The sequence below is a fragment of the Epinephelus moara genome, chromosome 11 (assembly GCF_006386435.1).
Source record: "Epinephelus moara isolate mb chromosome 11, YSFRI_EMoa_1.0, whole genome shotgun sequence".
NCBI classification, from domain to species: Eukaryota; Metazoa; Chordata; class Actinopteri; order Perciformes; family Serranidae; genus Epinephelus; species Epinephelus moara.
This window is the reverse complement of record NC_065516.1, coordinates 24,824,483-24,844,873: the sequence shown is the minus strand read 5'-3', so window position 1 is coordinate 24,844,873 and position 20,391 is coordinate 24,824,483. Positions and strand designations below refer to the sequence as shown.

At 41.2% G+C, this 20,391-nt stretch overlaps 1 protein-coding gene and 1 non-coding gene across 2 annotated transcripts in view; both read left to right on the top strand.

Annotated features, from left to right (window-relative positions):
• Nucleotides 1-42: 42 nt before the first annotated feature.
• The window catches only part of LOC126397788 (trichohyalin), a 118,133-nt gene continuing 97,784 nt past the window's right edge, over nt 43-20,391 (top strand). Inside the window, exons 1-2 of the mRNA XM_050056745.1 lie at nt 43-567; nt 6,486-6,635. Of these exons, the coding sequence (XP_049912702.1) occupies nt 337-567; nt 6,486-6,635 (381 nt within the window). The 5' untranslated portion in view covers nt 43-336. The remainder of the gene's footprint in view (nt 568-6,485; nt 6,636-20,391) is intronic.
• Nucleotides 614-695, top strand: trnal-uag (transfer RNA leucine (anticodon UAG)). Its single transcript has one exon. It is a non-coding gene; the product is annotated as a tRNA-Leu (tRNA).

Here is a 20,391-nt window from a genome sequence, read left to right as displayed (position 1 = left end):
AGGAGCCAATCAGATCGCACAGCGCCAAGGCAGCGGCAAACTGTAGGGGGAAGCGTCGGTCTGTCTGGATATAACTCATTCAAAGTCCTCCGTTGTAGTAACGGCGCATAGCGACCAAGTTGCTGGTGAAGCCACGGTAATTCACACAAAGTAACACAGATAATGTCTCGCACGCACTCAAAATGCCATGTAATGTATTTCCGTGTCGCTCTACAGTTGTCAGGTAATATAAACTTTCGGGCAAACGTTCAACCAGAGTGACAAACCGTGATTATGAGTGTTAGCTAACGTTAGTCCGGGTACTTTATTCGAGCCGTGCTGAAAACTGGCACAAGCATGAGCCAAAAGACAACACCACCAGAGTCAGGTGAAAGCTCGAAGCTGTCGGGACAGGGAAGTGATACTTTGACCTCTGTCTCAGGAGAGGAGCTGAGAGGTGACGTCCAGGGTCCAGAGGCTGAGACAGACAACATTAAACAGCTGCTAAACGAGTTCAGAGGACTTTATGAGGAGAGGTTGAGATGTCTGGAGCTTGACTCTACAGCAACAGGAGAGGAATCATTGCAGGTGAGTAGCGTTTGGAGCTGATGTTGTCTGAGTAAAGTATGTGTACGGTAGCGTGGCCGAGCGGTCTAAGGCGCTGGATTTAGGCTCCAGTCTCTCTGGAGGCGTGGGTTCGAATCCCACCGCTGCCATTATGACCATTTAACACTACAATTAGTTGTTCTGCTATCTGTTGTCTGACAAATAGCAATTATGTATATGTGAAGAATACTGGGACATCCCCCTGGAGGCATGTCTAACGCATAGTACCTTTGGTAAGAGCCTTTGTGATGGTTCATCAAGCTATCGGTGTAAGCATGGAGCCCACACTGTGACTCTCTGAAGAAATAATATGTTTTTGGAAAAATGAAACAGTGATTCCAGAGAGAAGCAGACAGAGGGGTCTACAGTCTGTGTTTGAAGGATATATCCAGGATGTCAAACTGACTCAGCAGCAACAACAGGTTAAAAATATAAAGATAGTTAGAAGCTAAAGCCGAACTATAGGCTACAGATCACAGTGTAAAAGTGAACCACCACATCACTGCTGATCGCCACACAAGACAATGAATATAAAGGGAAACTTTGCTAATATTGAACCAGCTGTGTGGCATCGCATCTGCACACACTGCGATGACACACAGCTGGTTGAATATCAGCAAAGTTTCCCTGCTTCCCTTCACTGGTTCCTGTACAGCAGGGTCGGTCTTTGTTTCACTGTTATAATCATTAAAAAGCAAAAGCAGCATGTGTATACATTCAGTAGGCTATATCTTCAGTAGCTAGCTAGCTAACCCTACACTTCTCAGGGTTTGATTTTGGTTTTGGAACAGGGAAGAAGAAGAAACATATATCTTTTTCCAACCTCTCCAGGTAACGAGTATCGTTAATACACGACGTGCCCCAGGCACAACATTTAGCTCCAAATCCACAAAACTAGCCTGAAAATGAAGGAAATCTGAATCGACTGCATTAAAGTCAGCTGTGTTGTTGTCGGATGCTGGTTTGAGCCAGCCTGATACTACGTTATGAATGGCCAGTCTGCGTCCAGGGGCGGGACTGAGTAAAGGGTCAATTGCCTGTGCTGTGTGGTGTTTTGTCCCCAATGTCTTTCTGTTGTGTCTCTTTCCATTGGGTTGAGGACACAGTGGAGACAGCCAAAATTCTGACATGATCTCACATGATCAAATATTGACCTCCTTGTGATCCTGTACTTGTACGGACTAAATTAACACTGGAGACAAATCACTCCTAATTTTACCGAAACATTTTAGGTAGCCATCCAGGCCCCTGGACACTGGATTGTATTTATGGGTCTGATCAACAGCAAAAATTATGTTTTTTTTAAAAAAAAATACTGAGAACCCCATTCAGACCCCAAAGCTCTGCAGGATGTGTAGTTTAGTTTTTTGCCATCATCTATTGTCATTGGGTTATCATCCATTCAATACAAATCAAAGAACATCCTGTCCACCGTGACTCGCGCATCAGAAGATGACCTCTGTCCTGTCAGACAAATGACAGGAGGAAGCGCAGGGGTGCTTTCATAAAGCCGCAGCACTTGTAACAGGTGGCAAATTGCATTATGTTTCCATCTGAGCGGCAGAGATCAGGAACACAGATCCACACTCATATTTAAAAAAGAGAGGTTTCTAATCATCAGGATTGTCATGTGACATCATTTAGCTACAGAATGTAGCCTGTGTGAGCTGGGCTGTGCATCAAAGCAGGTGTAACAAGGTTTCAGAGATGGGTTTCGGTCAGCCGGCCCCAGTCGCGGGCCTGCTTAACAAGGTTATGTGTTTAGAACCCAGGAGCTCCCAAGTCCTAAAGGTTGATGTGCACAATTAATCATAAAGGTTGTCCATTGAAAACACAGAGAACCATTCATCCATGAACCATTGTAGGTTCATGATGCTTCCTGACATGTTAGAACAACCTCACAATTAAAGGAGCTCTGTACGATATTCAGAGCATTAATAAAGCAGCAAACAATTATTTGCTATATGAAGATATAGTGGAATAATGGCATCCTGAGTAAGAATAGAGTCACGCTCCTTCTATTTCTGTTGTAATCCGAGCTTCTCTGTTCTTTGTTGTGGTAGACGGTGTGTTTATCCCATTGGTGAGCAAATTGCTGCTAATCTGCACTCCACTCATATGCGGGTTACAACTGATATTGGGAAGGCATTATCGATTAAAGTGTTCTATCGACGCTCCAGTTCATGCTTGGTTAACACTGTTAGCACTTTTGGTATTGTTAGCACTGTTCAGCCTGTTAGCACCATTAGCTGCTAGCCGTCGGCCCAGCCAACTCCATGTTGAGAGCCGTGTGCAGACAACTTCTGAATCATAGATATGCTCGAAATATCGTACAGTGCTCCTGTAAAGAATTCATCTAACGTTTTTTTTATTCTCTAGGGCAGTGATCACTCTGAGCTCCAAGACTGCAGACGGATTTTCAAAAGGAGGGCTTTTTAAACCCCAAAATTTAGCACACAAAGAAATTATGTGCCAAAATTGTGGGCCCGTAAAAGAGGTCACCTAAACCGAACTGAACTCAGGCTATGTTAACTCAACACAAACTCAATTAAAACTGAACAGACAAAACTGATCCACCAAGACAAAGGAAAACATACAATGAGATCAAACCATTTTCGAAACAGAGGGGTAACACAAGGAAAAACACTACCAACTGAACTACATATAAAACATAACAGAACAGTTAGTCTGTCGGTATAAATATTTTAGCGCCAAAACAAAAGCCCCACCAACCATAACTTCTAAAGAAATAAACCAGTAATCTCAATCCCCCCTATGGTGTGACTGGCACTTGGTACATTCTGATTGTCCACTTCCTGTATTTAAGAGCCCTGCTTTAAGGCCATCTTTTTCTCAGGCCTGATAAGATGTCTCTTCAGCAGCAGCAACCACCCTCAGCACTGTAACTGGTAAATAAATAGAAATTAGAACAGCTTATGACAAATTTATCAAATGATAAGAAAATGACTCCATTAAGAGTGAACTATAAAGAAAACTAAGGTGTGTACAGGAGGGTTAGCAGTATTTATATCAGCTGTGCAGCAGGTGCGGCCATCACAATCATGATTCACTGGAAAAGCTGGAAAACAGTAAGCCAAACATGAGTTTTTGGATGCATTTTTAGTTCCACATCTTTTTAAATACAATGTCAACCCTAGAATGTTATCTCAGATACTGTCACCTCTGCCACCTTTGTAAAGTTACTCTCCCTGAAGCTATACATCAGTGTTATATTATGCGTCGGGGGACGCTGTAAACCGCTTGTTGACTTTTTTGGCTGTAGGGGACAGACGTTTATGAACACACATGTACAGGTGCTCCTCTAAGGCAAAAAATAATTCTGAAATTCAGTGGCAGTCCCTTTTTATCAGAGCTGCAATCACTGTATGTGTAGGCTATCTGGCTACCCGTGCAATCCCTTTAAGGAACAAGTGCATAAGCAGGTTTTTCAACAGAGATAAAAGACTGACCTGGAAGACTGTACTGAAGAACTGTGAGGATCTGATATATTAGATCAGTTGTGGAGCATGTTCGGGTGACCTATTTTTTTGTAAACAATGAAATGTGAACTTAGAAATGCGTTCCTCCAGACACAAAGCAGCAACAGGGAATAACATCTTTCTGAGCCAGCTCTAACCCCTGACCAACTATGTACTCTCGTCTGCTCATGAAGTATTCCTTTCTAATAATACAGTTCAGATGTCATCTATTGTGAGTCCTAGGTGGGCTGCTGTATAAAAGCCAAGAGTATCTGACCACCTTGTCTGACAGGGCTAGTTTTATACAGAGGTTTTGCAAAGTAAAACAATGTTATTTCAAAACCAATTTGATACCCCTTAAGAATTAGGGCAATGACTTAGAAAGGAAATTCAGTTCAGCTAGAACAGCCTTTTCATGTATAACCTTTACTATGGAGGCTAGGCTTTCGGTTCAGTATGTTTATTTCTTGGTTTGCTTGTCTGTTTGTCAGCAGGATTACGGAAAATCCTCAGGCCTGGTTTTTGTGAAAGTTGTTGTAAGGGTCTACGGTGGGCCAAGAAAGAACAGATCTGAATACACAAATTATTTTTCACTTCTGTTAACAATGCGAGATGGGGCATTTGGCCTTGGCGAAAGTCTGCGCTTTAAGAGTGCCCTTGTGGTTATGATGAATGTTATGAAGCTAAACATTAGTAAAGCAGGTGAAAATTTACCGTCATAGAGCTGTGGGTCTGTATCGAGAGTATTTCTGGGTTCTACTCCAGATGTTAGACATGCATAGATTACTTGTTGTGGTGGAATGAGAGCCTATAGTGGCGCTCAGAGGTAGAGTGGATCATCCACCAATTGGAAGATCAACAGTACAATCCCTGGCTCCCTCAGTCTGAATTTCAAAGTTTCCTTGGGCAAGATACTGAACCTCAAATTGCTCCCGATTGCTGCTCCACCGGTGTGTGAATGGTTACTGAAGCCCCTTTTACACTACCAGATTTTCCGTGAATGTTGGGCCGGCAAGCTGCGAGCGTTTAGACACACAGAGCCTGATTGGCTAGTTGATCCGAGGTGCCCAATTTTCTGCCTCGTAGGGTAGTCTTATTGGCGGAACCCGTTTAGTTTAAAAAGACCAAGGCAGCCTTCCGCAATGGGAGGGGCTGTTGAAGACAGGTGGGAGGAGCTGTTGATGACGCCACATGTGCGACCCACTGGCGGTGGATAAACAGGAAACAGCTGATAGCAGGAATTAGCGAGCAGCTAGTAGCAAGAAGGAAACGCAAACCGTAGGCGGCATTTTGCCGCACTGCCCAATTTTGTTTTTATACTGCCAATGCTGAAAAAATGACTGATTGGGCTTTCCCGCAAATTTGCACAATTCCTGTTTAAAAAGGGCTTGAGTAGCAGGTGGCACCCTGTATGGTTACCCATGCAACCCCCTGTTGAATCAGATTCTTAATCTCAATGTGACTACCCTAAAAACACAAGGGTTAGGTAAAACTAAATACAACATACATTTTAAGATTCTGTTATCCTGTTTGTCTGGGGAGCTCTCATGTTTCTCTTGTGAGGCCATCTTTGGAGGCGTGTAGTCCCTGTTTTTTTCTGTTCATTCAGCGAATGTCAAAGTGATATCTGACATCACTCTGACATTTGCTGAATCTTGGGAAAATTATGCATCTCACTTCTGTAATCCGTCAACTTCAAAAACACTGATTTGCCAAGAGGGAGTACTACATTTATAGGTCAGCAAAGATGACATAGTCTCCTTGCAACTCTGTCTCCCAGGAGCAACGTTAGTATTGCAACTAATTTGCAAAAAGCGATTGTATGTCTACTGGCAATTTTTGGCCCCAATGTAGTGCAAGGTAGTTGCAGGAAATGTGGGTAGATTAGTGAAGTGCTTGACTTCAGCACCATAGACTGGCATTTGTGTCCCTTCCCCTGATGTAATTTAGTGTGTTTTAAAAAATGTAATGATGCTTTATTTTATGTTTATCAAATAGCTTCCTCTTACCTCACCAATGTTTATTATTTATCGAAATAAACCTCAAAATATACACGTCACAATTTGGTAACCACATGTGGATATTGAAAGGCAAACAAATTTTGTATTTTACAATATTGTGTTCAGATACTTCCCCAAAGCATACAAAGCTAATACAAAATAACCGTGTATCAATTTATTTCTCAGGAAAAACTGTGGGATTTTGTTTCTGACTGACGCAGGATGTATACAGTTTTTAAGGCACAAATGATGTGTTTACGGCTCTCTTGTTTTTAACAGCAGTTTTGGTTTGTCATTGATTTGACTCCATAAAGTAAAACAACTTTTATTACAGAAAAAAAGCTGCTTGGTTCGACTGTCAGCTTGTTAAAACACAGCAAATTAACCACAATTTTATCCTGCTGTGCTTTTATTCCTGCAGAAGAAAGTGGATTTCCTGTGGTCTTATGTGAATGACCTCGCAGACCAGAACCAGGTGCTGCTTCAGACCATTGAGGATCTGCAAAAGGAGGGTGACCACAAGGTTTCCAATTGGGGGATGAAGCTACGCACTTCTGATTGTAATTTTGACGTAAGGTTTTATAGATGTTTTTATAGCAATTTACCTAAATGAAGTAGTTGGCCCAGATAGAGCATCGCTGTTTTCTTTGATATTTCTGTATTTTCAACAAATTTACAGCTTTCTTTACTTCCTTGATAAATGTGTGTGGCATCAGCAGAACCATCTGCAAGAAATACAGTCAGGATTTTAATACATAAAGACTTTAAGAGACACACAGTATAGCTACAATGGCAATTTTTTTTAAAATACACAGTATATTTTGGAGCACAGGACCTACAACTTGCAGATATGACATGACTTTACTTGTGTGCCCACGCATGTATGAAACAAGAGCAATAAATAGAAAAAGTAAAGAAAAATGTGGCTCAGCTGTCCAGGTGAAACCCTGCAAAGATCTGCACCATGAATTTAGGTGCAAACCCAACATGTAACCTTTGGATACACACAAATAAATGTACTAACTTAAATGGCCTTCCTGTTTAACCAAGGGCATTTGCTTAGTATTCAGCAGTAAGTGGAGAAGCACATGTCAATAGAGTAAAATGTCCACTTATAAATACCATCTATACACAAATATCAAGCACAAGAAAAAACAAGAGAGTGAGAATAACAGCGCATTACTTTTTTCCCCCTGCTCTGCTCTGTCTATCTCCAAGATCCTTTGTGCACACTTCTTGAGGCCAAGGCCTCTTCGACTTTACAGAATCCAATCAGTAGAAATCACACTGAATATGGTTAACAGTTAAGTCCATGAAAATCCCTCATTGTTTAGATGGAGCAATATCAGCATGCGGAATAAAGGCAATGTAGAAAAGCAATTAGGACAAGCAGGGAGCCGTGCAACATTTTTTTCTGTTTTCAATGGTAGGAATTCTTTGTTGATAGCTGGTGTTAAAGGTATACTATGCAGGATTGCCGGTTGCTGTTTGTAAACATACCTGCCAGCAAAAGTAATAGTGGAAGCCATTCCCACATTCGCTCTTGTGCGGCGTCTCGCCTCCGTATTTGTGTTTTTCGACGCTGTGCCTCTTGGATGCCTGCTGCATTTGTGTTTTTCGACGCTGTGCCTCTTGGATGCCTGCTGCTTGTCCTTACCTTTTCGTAAAGCCTTGACCTCACCTGAGCACTGTGGGGGTACAAACGTCCCCAACACAGAAAATAAGAAAATACAGGCAGAGGGCAGGAAAATACACTGCCACACACTTCTAATGGGTCATAAGTGATGATTGAGAGGGATTACTTCTGCATGAGTCTAGATGTGTCTTTTTATGACAATCCTGCTTAGTATATCTTAAAAGATACGCTGAACTCATCAAGATAATGGATACTGAGAAATGAGTCAAGCAGAGGAAAGCCCTCTGTTTGTGGACCCAAGAAGAAGAAATCATACATTACCATTCATTCCAGTGGACTGGAGGTGCAAAGCTGTGTGCAGAAACACTCTACCAACATTTTTTCCCTATTTTTAAAGATTGCATCAACACAAAGCAAGACTATAAAGACATCATCACTCTATGTAGTGACCTTAAGGTATTGTTCCATTTCAGTTACGGTCAGGCTTCCATCAACATTCGCTCCTCTGAGTGGATTTTGCACACAGAAAAGTAATTATGGCCTTTTATACATCAAAGTACTTATCTGCTATTATGGAGAAGGTCAGAGGGCTAGCTTTGTTTGCTCTCTGCACTGGTTACAAAGGTCATGGTAATACAATGCTTTGCATTTTCCAACATTCAAAGCTTTCCATTTTTAACTTTCATCACTCTAAAAGTTAATTTTCTTCAGTGGCACTGCTTTAGCAACAAAAAAAAAATAAAAAAATACCGGCATCTGTACAGTTCTTCTTTCCTCTTTCTCTTTTCTTTGCTGCAAACTATAGTGCAACACATCCTAACTTACCAGTGACAATGGCCAAGACCTTTTTCTCATTTTCACATTGAACTGGAGGCACTTTATTAATTTATTAAGCTCTCTTCTAGATTAGATAAAAAACAGCTCAAGAGGAAAAGGAGAAGAAATATTTTTTAAAACCTAATTAAATGACATTCTCTTAGCTGCTAAATGTCCTTCATTTTACAGTTGTAAAATTTTGTTATTTGTGACAACAACTGCGTCTTTGGGCAGCCAAAGAGACACAGTGTGAGGGTACATAACAGATTGTTGCTGCCCCATCGACCCATCTTCCGAGCTTTTGAATCTCCATTTTCACCCGTCTTAAACGATGCTCTCGCTGTCTGTTTATGCTACTTTGTATGTTTTCAGGGTCTATATTGGTAAACAAATACAAACAAATGGACTGCTTCACTCAACAGTCTATTAGGATAGCCAGGGGACAATAGTGTGTTTCTGCTCTGATGTCCATAATGTGAAATCCAATCAAATGAAGAGCATTTAGAGCTACTTATGGACCGTTCCACCATGTAAACGATGCAATGAGCTCTGTAATAGGAGCTTGGCTAACGTCTGATTGAATCGTAGTGTATGGTCTTGTTGATGCACAATAGGGTTGAACTGTAATGGACACTAAGCAGAGTTTGTTTTGTGGTCATAATGTCATGAAATCCAAGGCTTGTGTTCTCTGTTCTAGACTGCTGCAATTAGCCTGTTGTCTATTTGTCATCCATTGGCAGACGGATGTAGTATCTCCATGTTCCCTGTGTACAATATGAATTAAACAGTTCTTTGTTAATAATATGTCTATTTTAACCTGTGGTTACAAGACAGTACCTTCAGTATGTCTGAGTTCAGTTTGGTCTGGAAGTTATACAGGAATCATTTTAAAATCTGTGACACTATTGTCCAGGCTTGATAAACCCCACTGCACTGGTGCTTCATCCTGCTAAATTTACTCTAGTAATTCTTTATGACCAAAGTTATTATACTGAGGTACATTTCATCTCATCCTAGTAGTGCAGTATTCATTGTCACAGGTTGTTATGGATTTTGAAAGACATACAGAGGTGTATAGTTCGTCGTCCTAGTGGACTCCTGAACAGCTTTGTTTCACTCAGAGAATCTGTAGTAATTTAGGATGTAGACTCCCAGTCCTTGCGGTGCTCTTGCCAGTATCAGTTTCTACAGTTGGATGTTTTTCCAGCCAGTGAAAAAATGCACGGAAAAACCTTCTTTGTCTCATTTGGTTACAATATAAAGCATTATTATGAGCGCTGGGGAGTTTTTGGAAACTTCCTCATAGTCATTTCCCTCAGTCCTCTGGTTTATATTCTTACTGGACGGTCATTTTGGCAGCTCAGGGATTAGTAATCACACAATGCAATAAAATTGGCACTTTATTGATCTCTGCAGAAATGTTTTTTCCACTCGCGTTCTTCCAGGCAGGTCAAAGGCACAAGGGCAGCTACAGAACAGCTTCTGGAGCTGGCAGGGATTCAGTATGTTGCTTGAAGACACTTTTGGTGGCCAGATGGTGGCCAACTTAAGGTTTCAATGACAGTTGGAGGATGAATAAAGCGCTCGCCTTTTAATTTCAGACGTATAATTAGGAAAACACAAATAGCCAGTCTTAAAACTTAAAGGGATACTTCAACCCCCAAATGACCACAATTACTCACCCTGTGTTACGTTGAATTCGTGAAGGAAACTTTGTTTTTCTTGCAAGCCTTTGGTGCATGAAAACTCCCAAAATGGAGAAGATTCTTGATGAATTGAAGTCTGTGTTAAACACCACAAATCTATATAAAAACTGTTTATAATTTCTCACACAACTTGTGCAGTATAATCCAAGTTTAATTTATACATTCGTATGCTGAGGAACTCCCAAACACAAACATTTTCGCTAAAGCCTTATTATTCAAAACACTTCTGCATAAACAGCACAGACGCACATCTCGTCCGTGCCTGAGACTGTTTATGCAGAATGTTCAGGGTGAGCAATTGCAACACATTCTCACTCTGACCTTGTCACATATTGGTGTTCGGTCATGGACCTTCCACGTCCAGATACAATGTGAAAGGTATCCTGGGTAAGTTGGGCCGCCGTGTCAAGTTCTGCCTGTTACATGCATCGTCTTCTTTGAAGTTACAGTAACGTCTTAACAGGAAATTTACCATCTACATACAGTCTCTTTCAAAATAAACGCACTACGTCAGTACAACAACACGAACTGATGTTTTTTTTCTTTAACAACAAATGAACGTGGTTGGGTCTAGGAAAAACGAACAGGACATGGCTTTATAATCTTACGGGACCTTCAGCACCGCTCTACTGGGAGAAAGTTGGTGTTCGGTGTCCTTCACATTCGTTCTTGTCCTGGCACGTTTCCCCATGATGCTGCCGAGTGCTGTTAAACTATAACGGCAACCGGTCGTGTATCATGCCGACGTTAAAGGAGGGCATTTTCATCAGTGTCTGACACCGCAAGTCACGGCCTAAGCGCCGGATTTGACGACTTCGGAGTGAGACCGGGTTCGCAGTTCATATACAAATGTTCATTTAGAGAGGTGAGGTATTCCTTGAATATGTCAGTTCATGTCATACTGTATTTTTGCTTCAATGAGAGCAGGCTGCAGATGGTATAAAGATTGATTGGTAGCGAGTTGTTCGTCGTACTCTTTTGTCCAAAGCTAGAGTTTGACTCGGGTCTGTGAAGAAAGATCTGAAGTCAGACTTAAATGCACAACCATTAGCTAAGTCCTAGTTTTTCTTTCCTGTTATTTCTTGGTCCTTCATGTCTGTGTTAGCATCCATCCTTTGATATGTCTTTGTGTCTATTGGCTATTTTTCATGATTTGTGTGTGTGTGTGTGTGTGTGTGTGTATCATGTGCAGTCTGTGTGTGTGTGTGTTTGTCTGTCGGGTGGATTTTTTAATTCCCAGAGTTTAGCCCCTGGCCTGCAGGGCAGTGTGGGGGGACTGTGAAGGCCTGAGGGGGATCAGTGTAGATCAGAACAGATCAGCAGGGATCATTCGGGATCACTGGCCCTCTCTTTGATCCACTCATCCTGCCATTTCACCATTCCCACACAATTCTCAAATTATTACCATACTAGCCATATTCAAAACACCCACATGTTAGTAAACACATTTTTTTGCGACCGGAGATGTGTGGCACTCTGTTGTGCCGCAGCTTAAATTGAAAGTATCCCATTTTCTATGCTTGTTAGCTTTCCTTGTTTATAAGAGACAGGGTTAACAAAGAAGACCTAATTTATTTTGTCTTATTTGTATCTGAGAAGAAACAAATGGGTTATAACAAGTGTCGACTACAAATTTGCTAACTGAATGCCGGGAATGTCTCCAGCTGTGATGAGAGTCTCCAATTTTTTTTGTGTGTGTGTGTGTGTGTGTGATTCACAAAGTGACTATTTATGACGTTCCCCATAAACCACAGAACATGGGGCTATTAAAATGCTCAGGAACCAAATGAGAAAATTGGTCTCATGACTTAATCCATGCTAATGAGAACATCATTTTTCCTGTCATGTGGAGCACCCTCCGTAGTAGCACTCTTAAGACCCATTTCAACAAAACAGTACATAAAAGAAGAAGTCTGTAAGTTATGGCGTAGCTGTTGGATGAAAACTTTTGTTGGAATTAGGACAAACAGCCCTCTTTTCAGAGTGACCGCAGCTTTCTGAATTCATACAGTGCGCGGCCACACATGCAGACGCAATAAAATCAGCTTTAATCTGTTTCCATGTCGCAGCAGTGCCACGAATATGTGTATACCCATTTTACCAGCGAGATTCTGATAGCATTATTCATATGCACTTTAACTATAACTGATAAAGTAGACTGGCTAGCCTGTATGCTATCCATGCTTTGGACATAGTGCACAGAAGCTTAGTGACTGCTCTGTTCCAGTCAATGAGAGAAGGTGGAAACTCAATTCAGGTCTGCATTAAAAACAATCTCTGAACTGTGTGACCTTTATCACCCCCTCCTCTCTCTCACACACACTCACACACACACACACACACACACACACATATCGTTTGCTTGTGTAGCAGCAGCTTGGATGGAGAGCAGGGGAGGTCAGGGGGTTGTGATGGTTGACTATGCTAATGCTGTTGTTAATGACTTTGCTGTGAGTGATAATTGATCGTCTTCATTACCATATTAACTTCACTGCCCCCACCCTTCCCAGACCCCCCCACCCTCTACCTCCCAGCCCTCGGTCTGTATGCAGTAATGCATGCCCCCGTTTGATCTTTCAAATAATGAACTAATTAGCTTAATTAAAATCAATAGAGGTGCCAATACCAGGTTAGACATTTCAGGGATGCCGTCTCTATCTGCAGGGAGAGGAATTTGCAGACAGGGAGGGTGAGAGAGGATGGATGGCCGGAGGTAAGAGCAATACATAAACATCAGGAAGGGTGGGAAAAGGTGAGGAAGCAATACATAAACATCAGGAAGGGTGGGAAAAGGTGAGGAGTGAGAGGAGGAAAAGCAAGACAGAGGGACACATGTGGGGACAAACGGAAAAAGAGGAAGCAGTAAATTGAAAAGAGAGAATGAGATAAACAAAAATAAGGCGAGATGGGTATGTACAAGCAGATGAAGATCTCAGTGGGATAATGTAGGTAAAAATGTAAAAATGAGTGGATAAGGGCGAAGACAAGAAAGCATGAGGGAAAGGGACAGAAAATATCCGAGGAAAGGCGGGAGCCACAGAGAGGGGAAACTAAACGAGAGAGAGAGAGAGGGCGAAAGAGGTTCCTAATGCTGATTTATGAGTGCTTGACGGTCGTTAGCTGGAATAAATGGCTTGTAGGAGTGGCTGCAGCATTACTCCCTGTACAGGATACTAAGTGCATTGTAAGGTCAGCCATAAGGCCAAACTTACATATGTAGTGCTCTGCCCTTGTAAACCTTTGTTAATATATCAGCCACAGGATGGAACTGTAACTAGTCCATCTGATACGACTGGATGACTGCGACTCCCTAACCTGGATGGTAATTATTTTATTTCACTTTGATTTTGAGAATAAATGTATGCAGTATGTCATACTGAGATCAGATATCAGGCTGATACTGACTCAAATAAATGGATCGGGAGCAGTGAATATGGGGCCGACCAATTCAGCTCTATGCTTACATATGATTACGTGTGTGTGTTGTGTTTCATACTGGAATTTTTAAATTCCTGTTTCTGTTTTGACCAATTTGTCCCTGCATTTAAAAGGTTCATGGCACTGTGACTGGCACTTTACCTGCTTCTGACATTTGATGAATTAAACAATAATGAAATGCAAAAATCGAAACAGATGAACTGCAAATCAAAAAGTTATTTGCCGCCCTACAACAGTCCATGCTGTAGCATTTTTTGCAGTGTTTTGTAGACTTAAGCCCTATTCGGACAGGGTTTGGTTTAACGTGGAGACATAGGGTAAAGTAATTATTAACAGGGATTTTAGTGCCGTCCGAACATGCCATGTCTGTAATCATTACTACGACTTTTACCTTTTACCATTGTTCCGCGTTTACAACTAGTTTTCCACGTTTTTTCAATGATGGAGGATGCTTGAAGAAGCATTCGAATGATTGCCTAGCCCTGGGAGACCAATCAAAAAGGTCAAGAAGAAAGCACTTTTCAGAGCCATGAGACTTGTGGTTGTGTTAGGTAGGCCTAATATAAATCCATATAGCTAATCGTTGTGTACACACAATCCTGATCATGGGCAATATTTCATGATGGGCTAATCATTAATTATTACTACACATATAGGAAGCAACGTAGCACGCACATGCCGACAGAGAGGTGACGCCAGGGCGCAAAACGAGTTACCACTCCCATCTCTGGTAGAATTACGGAGATTTCTTGTCCTGTGCGAATCAGACATTTATGTTACAGACATCCTGTAGTAAACTGACATTAGTCCACATCCCTATGTAAAACTAATCCCGTCCAAATAAACCTGCTAGCTGTGGCATAAAAGTTTATTATGCATATGTTTTGCATAACCTATAACCAGGCGGACACCTGCCATTATAGGTTTGGTACCTTACAAGATTATAAGTGAGGTTTATATATACATTTCCTAAACATTCTGCAATAATCGGTGCAGTAGGAAATTTTATTTGTAAAGCAGCTGCCAGTAGAATCTGAAAATGATGACTTGGTGATCACTCGTACCTCTTTACAATCAAGTCTTGCATCTTTGTTGTAAATCCGACCCCTGCTCTGCAGACTGCACAGATGCAGCATATAGTATCTTCTCAATATGGCACAAATAAAAAGCTCTGAATGTAAGGCAGTAGATGTGTTTTTCCTGTAGGCTATCATCATAGTTGCATCACTTTACACTTGCATCAAGTTCACTCCGGACATAATTAAAGTCCACATTTTTAGTCTGCACTCTCTCTAAACATGTAGCTCTTGACACGGTAGAACAAGATGCTGGCGTGTTCCTTCCAGTCACCATCACCACGAGTTGCATTATCCTATTTTTTCCCCCCTATTCCTCGCTTTCTGTTGTGATCTGGTGACTCACGCACACACGTTCCTGCTTTTGTTTTTTCTCCTCTGTTGCTTTCAGTTGACCTAGCTCCAGACAAAAGGAACAGAGGGGAGTGGAAAAATGGAATGATTGCGTAAATGGGTGGCTATTTTCAGATAAAGAAGAAACAAGAAAAGCGAAAGTGAGGTGGGGAAGAGGGGGGGGGAGCAGGGAGGAGGATGCGTGGGTGAGGGGCAAGTGGATGAGACAGGAGGAGACAAGAGGATGTGACGAGGTCGGAGTCTGGATAGGAAAGGATAGAAACGGAGGGGAAAGGAGAGAGGAACGGTGACAATAGAGGAGAGAAAGTGAACCGATTCTACTAATAACTGTTGCTGTCATAAGTTTTCTTTGTTTCTTTCTTACAGTAGAAGTATTGCGACCCTTTCTACTTTTAATATTACTAGTCCGACAAGTACTTCTACTTGTATAGCTCTGCCACTACTACCATTTTCTCTCCATCGTCTCACAGTGACGGAAATTTTGCGACTAGATTCCACATCCTTGCCTTCTCTACTGGAGACTGCCATGTGATCGCTTTGGAAGTATCAGCACTGCTTGTTATAGACAGAGCACCTTCTATAAAAATGCATTTGCATATGCCTGTTCTGTTTGTCTTAAAACTGAGTGAGAAAACTAAGCAATGTGATGCAACATCCATGTAACCTACTCTCTGTTTCTCTCACTCTCGTACTTCTTTTTCTCTCATTCACGCGCTCCGCTGATTTTGACCATTACTTTAAATGGTAGATTTCCTCACCACTCTATAATGGCATGGTTGTATTACACATCAACACACACACAAACACACACAGAGACACACACGTACACATATGCACATGAGCCCTCCCCCTAACAAATGAGTTTACCGTGGTCATAACCTTCACAGGGCTCATTATCATAGATTGCAGGCCTTTTCATAAAGCTGAGACCACTAGTGACGGATTACTAACGGGATGGACACACACACACACACACACACACACACCCACACACACACACACACACACACACACACACACACGCACAAACACTATGATCCGTAATGAGACCTTATTCCGGACACCCAACCCAGCTGCCTGTAAATTACAGCCGCCACTCTGCCATACATACTTAATCAGCTAATGTTGTTTTATTCCTTATTATTAATTTGCTCCTGTTTCTGATTTATCTAAAGCGCTCTGCATCACACCAATATTTTGTCTCCTTTACAGTTCAGAGAGGCAGAGAGAGAGAGAGAGTAGGCCGTGTGCTTATTCATGTACTTAGGGGATTGCATCGGTAATGAATGGACTGGCTGTTTAGGCATACACAACGCAGCCTACTACTCACCTTAATAATGTAAGCAGGTCGTAACTCCTGCTAACCCAAGGGTATATAAGGCATGCACACGCAGACACACACACACACACACACACACACACACACACACACACACACACACACACACACATATTTCACTCTCCCAAACACACAGCCTACCTGTATTAGCGGCTGACCTCTACGTGTGCCAGGTCTTCTCACTGTCACATTGCAGCTACATTAGAATATGAATGTTTTGTGATTGGGAGAGAAAATCTTGTGTGTATTTCTGATGGTGTGCCTTTCTCTATGTTGTCTAAGGGAAACACAACTAAGCCCACTTTATTTTAATTAATAAGAGATAAAATATACTATATACTGGGGTTGAACCGAAAACTTGGATTACACAATTATTCAGTACAGATAATGTACTTTATAAAAATACGAGTACTATACTAATAAAATTTGTCAATATCTGTACTCGTGATAAAGAGAAATCCTCATTAAGGTAACTGTGTTTAATATGTTATTCTTTTAAACGAGGCTTCATTCTGAGATTGTTCTGTGAGTACTTTTCCAATAAATAATAAATATAGCTATAGATACAGACACAGAGAAATTGTGAAGACAATATAGCCTCCAAAAAAAATAGCATTTTAAGTCTTGTGTGTGATTTATCCTGGCTTCATATGAGCAGAGGAAATCTCTGCTTGTCACTAGGCTAATTTATACAATGTAAAATGCCATAGGCTTGTGCTAATAGCGTTAGCATGTCACATTTGTTTGGAAAAGGTGTTTAGTATAAGACAGTTGTTCTGTCAGTGAACCTTGTGGGTTGTGATGGAGCCAAATGTTGTAACGTTACCTTTGTTAAATGTTGCTGTTGTCCCTGGCTTCATATGAGAAGAGAAAAAAGTCTGCTAGCCACTAGGCTAATTTATACAATGTAAAATGCCATAGACTTGTGCTAAAAACATTAGCATGTTGTATTTGTGGGGAAAATGTGTCCAGATGAAGACAAGTATTTGTGAATGCTGCGAGTTATAGTGAAGCTGATTTGTGTACTTGTGTTTGAAATTGTCGCTATTTAGCCATGTTTAATGTGTGTTTCATGTGTGTTTTAGGTGTGTTTAGAATCAACTAAACTTTACAGCACTTCACAGAAACCCTACCGCTGACTAGTGTTTAGCAGGTGTAACTGCAGAGTGACACAGACACACCACCGCACATGTATAAATGCTCACAACGGTATAGGCCACATGCGTAAGCTACAGCGGTCTGCCACACAAGTATAAATCCCCCTTAACACGCAAAAGTATGCAGCGCTATCCCTCCTGCATCAGTTTCGGATGTGCAGGGACAGCGTATTAATTTACACCTGTTACAGGCGTTGTCTCTTTTCAAAATAAGCTTCCATTTTCACAGGACATTTGGACTTTCTGCTTGTTTAATGCATGCAGTCTTTCTCACGATAAACTTAGAGTTTGTTACTAATGTAATACAAGGTAGCATAGTATGCTACAAGTACTAGCACACTATTGTAAGGCAGGTTTCTCTCTCCTGTCTTACCTATAAACGTAGATACTGAATTAACTATCAGAGGGCTGTGGGTGAAGTCAGAGCACGGGGACAGCTTCTCTTGGTAACTTGATCCACTTTAATGTCCCCAAAAAGAACGTAGGAAAACTGAACATCGACACAACAGTGGCATCTCACATCTTACATATATCACTCCGCCAAACTTAATCATAACTCTCATTGCCTGCACGTAAGCTGCGCGATATTAAATAGTTCCAAATTTAGCGTAAAGAGCAAAATAGAATATATAAACAATATATGAATGTAGTTAACATTAAATCATGTAGATGCAAAATAATGAACAGAGATAAACAAGACAATCTGCTGGATATGTCCTCACAAAATTAAATCTCATCTCACACTATGTTGTTATCAAAATAATGTGAATTTTTGGTTTCACACGGAACACAAACAGCTGGCTGCTAGGTGAAAGTCCCAAGTTTGTTTGACCATCCACTTCCCCTCTCGCCCATCCTGTGCAGACTCCTGCTGCCGCCTGCTGCATTTTATACTGCTGCTAAAGGTTGCCACTTTGTGTTGGCACCTGACGCTAAGGGCCACTGAACGAATGTCGCTATTTGATGAGTTAGAAGTGAGACCTTGTGAGTCTTTCAAAAAAATGTTGATGCTTAAATCAGATTTTATTCTACTTGATTTTTTTGTGTTACAACACACTTAATACTTTTCTATCATTATTGTTCAATCTATAAACCATTAAAATACAAAGTAACTTTACATTCTTAGAAAAGGTTTTACAGTAAAGTCAAGAACGAAGAAAGAACGTAACAAGTCTGTCTGTGTTTATCATTTGTTGTCTGGCGTATTTTAAAGTGGTGTCCTAAAAAAGCAAGTTGTTCACTCAGCAGACATGAAGGTATCCAGTCCGCCTGCATCACACATCAAATATTAACTTCACATATAATGGACTGAATCTCGTCTCCCCATCCGCTCCAGCTCCTCTTTTTGGATGCTTTTGCGTGTATATTTTGGTACCCTGCATTCATGTAAACATAACACACACGTACTTAACACTAGCATATGCATAATTGAAACACACACACGCAAGCTCACACTTAAAGCACACACACACAAAGAGACACGCATATGCTCACACACAGCGCTGTGTGCTGACCTGTGAGTCACTGCCGTCAGCATTGATTTCCTTTTCCCAGAGTGACCCCTGTCACCGCGGCGATAGAGTGGCCGATATTTCACCAGTATGGCCGGGTCCCTCTCTTTCTCCCAAGACGTCTTTCTTGTTCTCCTTGTGTAAGTCGGACTCTTTATCTCTCTGTGTACTGTGCGTCTCCCACTTTCTCTGTTCAACTCCCCTCTTTTCCTTTGTTCCCGTCTGTTTATTCTCTTTTTTAATAGCCCCCTGTGATAAAAATGCAAGGTCACCTTACTGTTTCTTGCTCCATTCGTTTATATTTTTCATTTATGTTCTTGTTTTTATACAGATACAGTATGAATTGACCTCGCAACAACAGTTTTGACCCATGTTTTTCACCCGTCCCCCACAAACCAATGTTCAGGCACATAAAGGGACAGAGAAAGACGGGCAGGCGGGATAATGGCAGGGTTATTTGAGTCTAAGGAGTCGTACTGTATCTGGGAATGAATAGAAGACTTTGTAGGTCTGCGTGTACGCTTTTATCTACGAACTGTACTTTCTTCATCTCAGTATCGTTCTGTCAGAGCGAGCGACTTCCTGTGCTACTGTCGCATCAAATGTATTTTTTTTCTAAATCCCCCAAAGAGGACAGCTGAATTATTAAGTCATTAGAGTAATCGTATTTCAAATTCCATCTTGATTCTTTCCTCTATATTTGATTTTGTCAGCTTTTTGATTTGATTTTGGTGATTTGTGTGCAGTTGGTCCTGCTTTGATGAGCAAAACAGAAAGCAGAGACATTTTTTTTCCTTTAATAATATTGTGTACAGTTGCACACGCTTTCTTTTTTTAAATGTCTTGTCCTTTTTCTTATGACATTGTCATGTTGCCGTGGTCATCAAGATGCAAAGTCCAAGCAATTAGTTAGGGCTTTCAAACCTGTAATCTTGTCTACCGTATTTTCCTGTATTTAACAGTCTGTAATTGATAAATAGAAGTTAAAGTTGTATTAAAGTGAAAATTTAACTGTGTGAATATGTCAGAAGCAAGTATTGTGTATGCTTTTTCCCTTTTTACAACATTACATAACATACTAGTCCATACCCATTGAGTGCACAGTTGCCCATGTACAGTTTCACATGGTGTGTGTTTGGGATACAGGTCATAGGAAATTGCAGATTAAATAGTCAACTGAACCCATTAAGAAGAGCAATGTATTCAGACAGAGGTTTTGAAAAACGTGGGACAGACAGAATGACTGACTGACAGAATGACACACTGACAGTTTCTGTGATTATGTACAGCATAC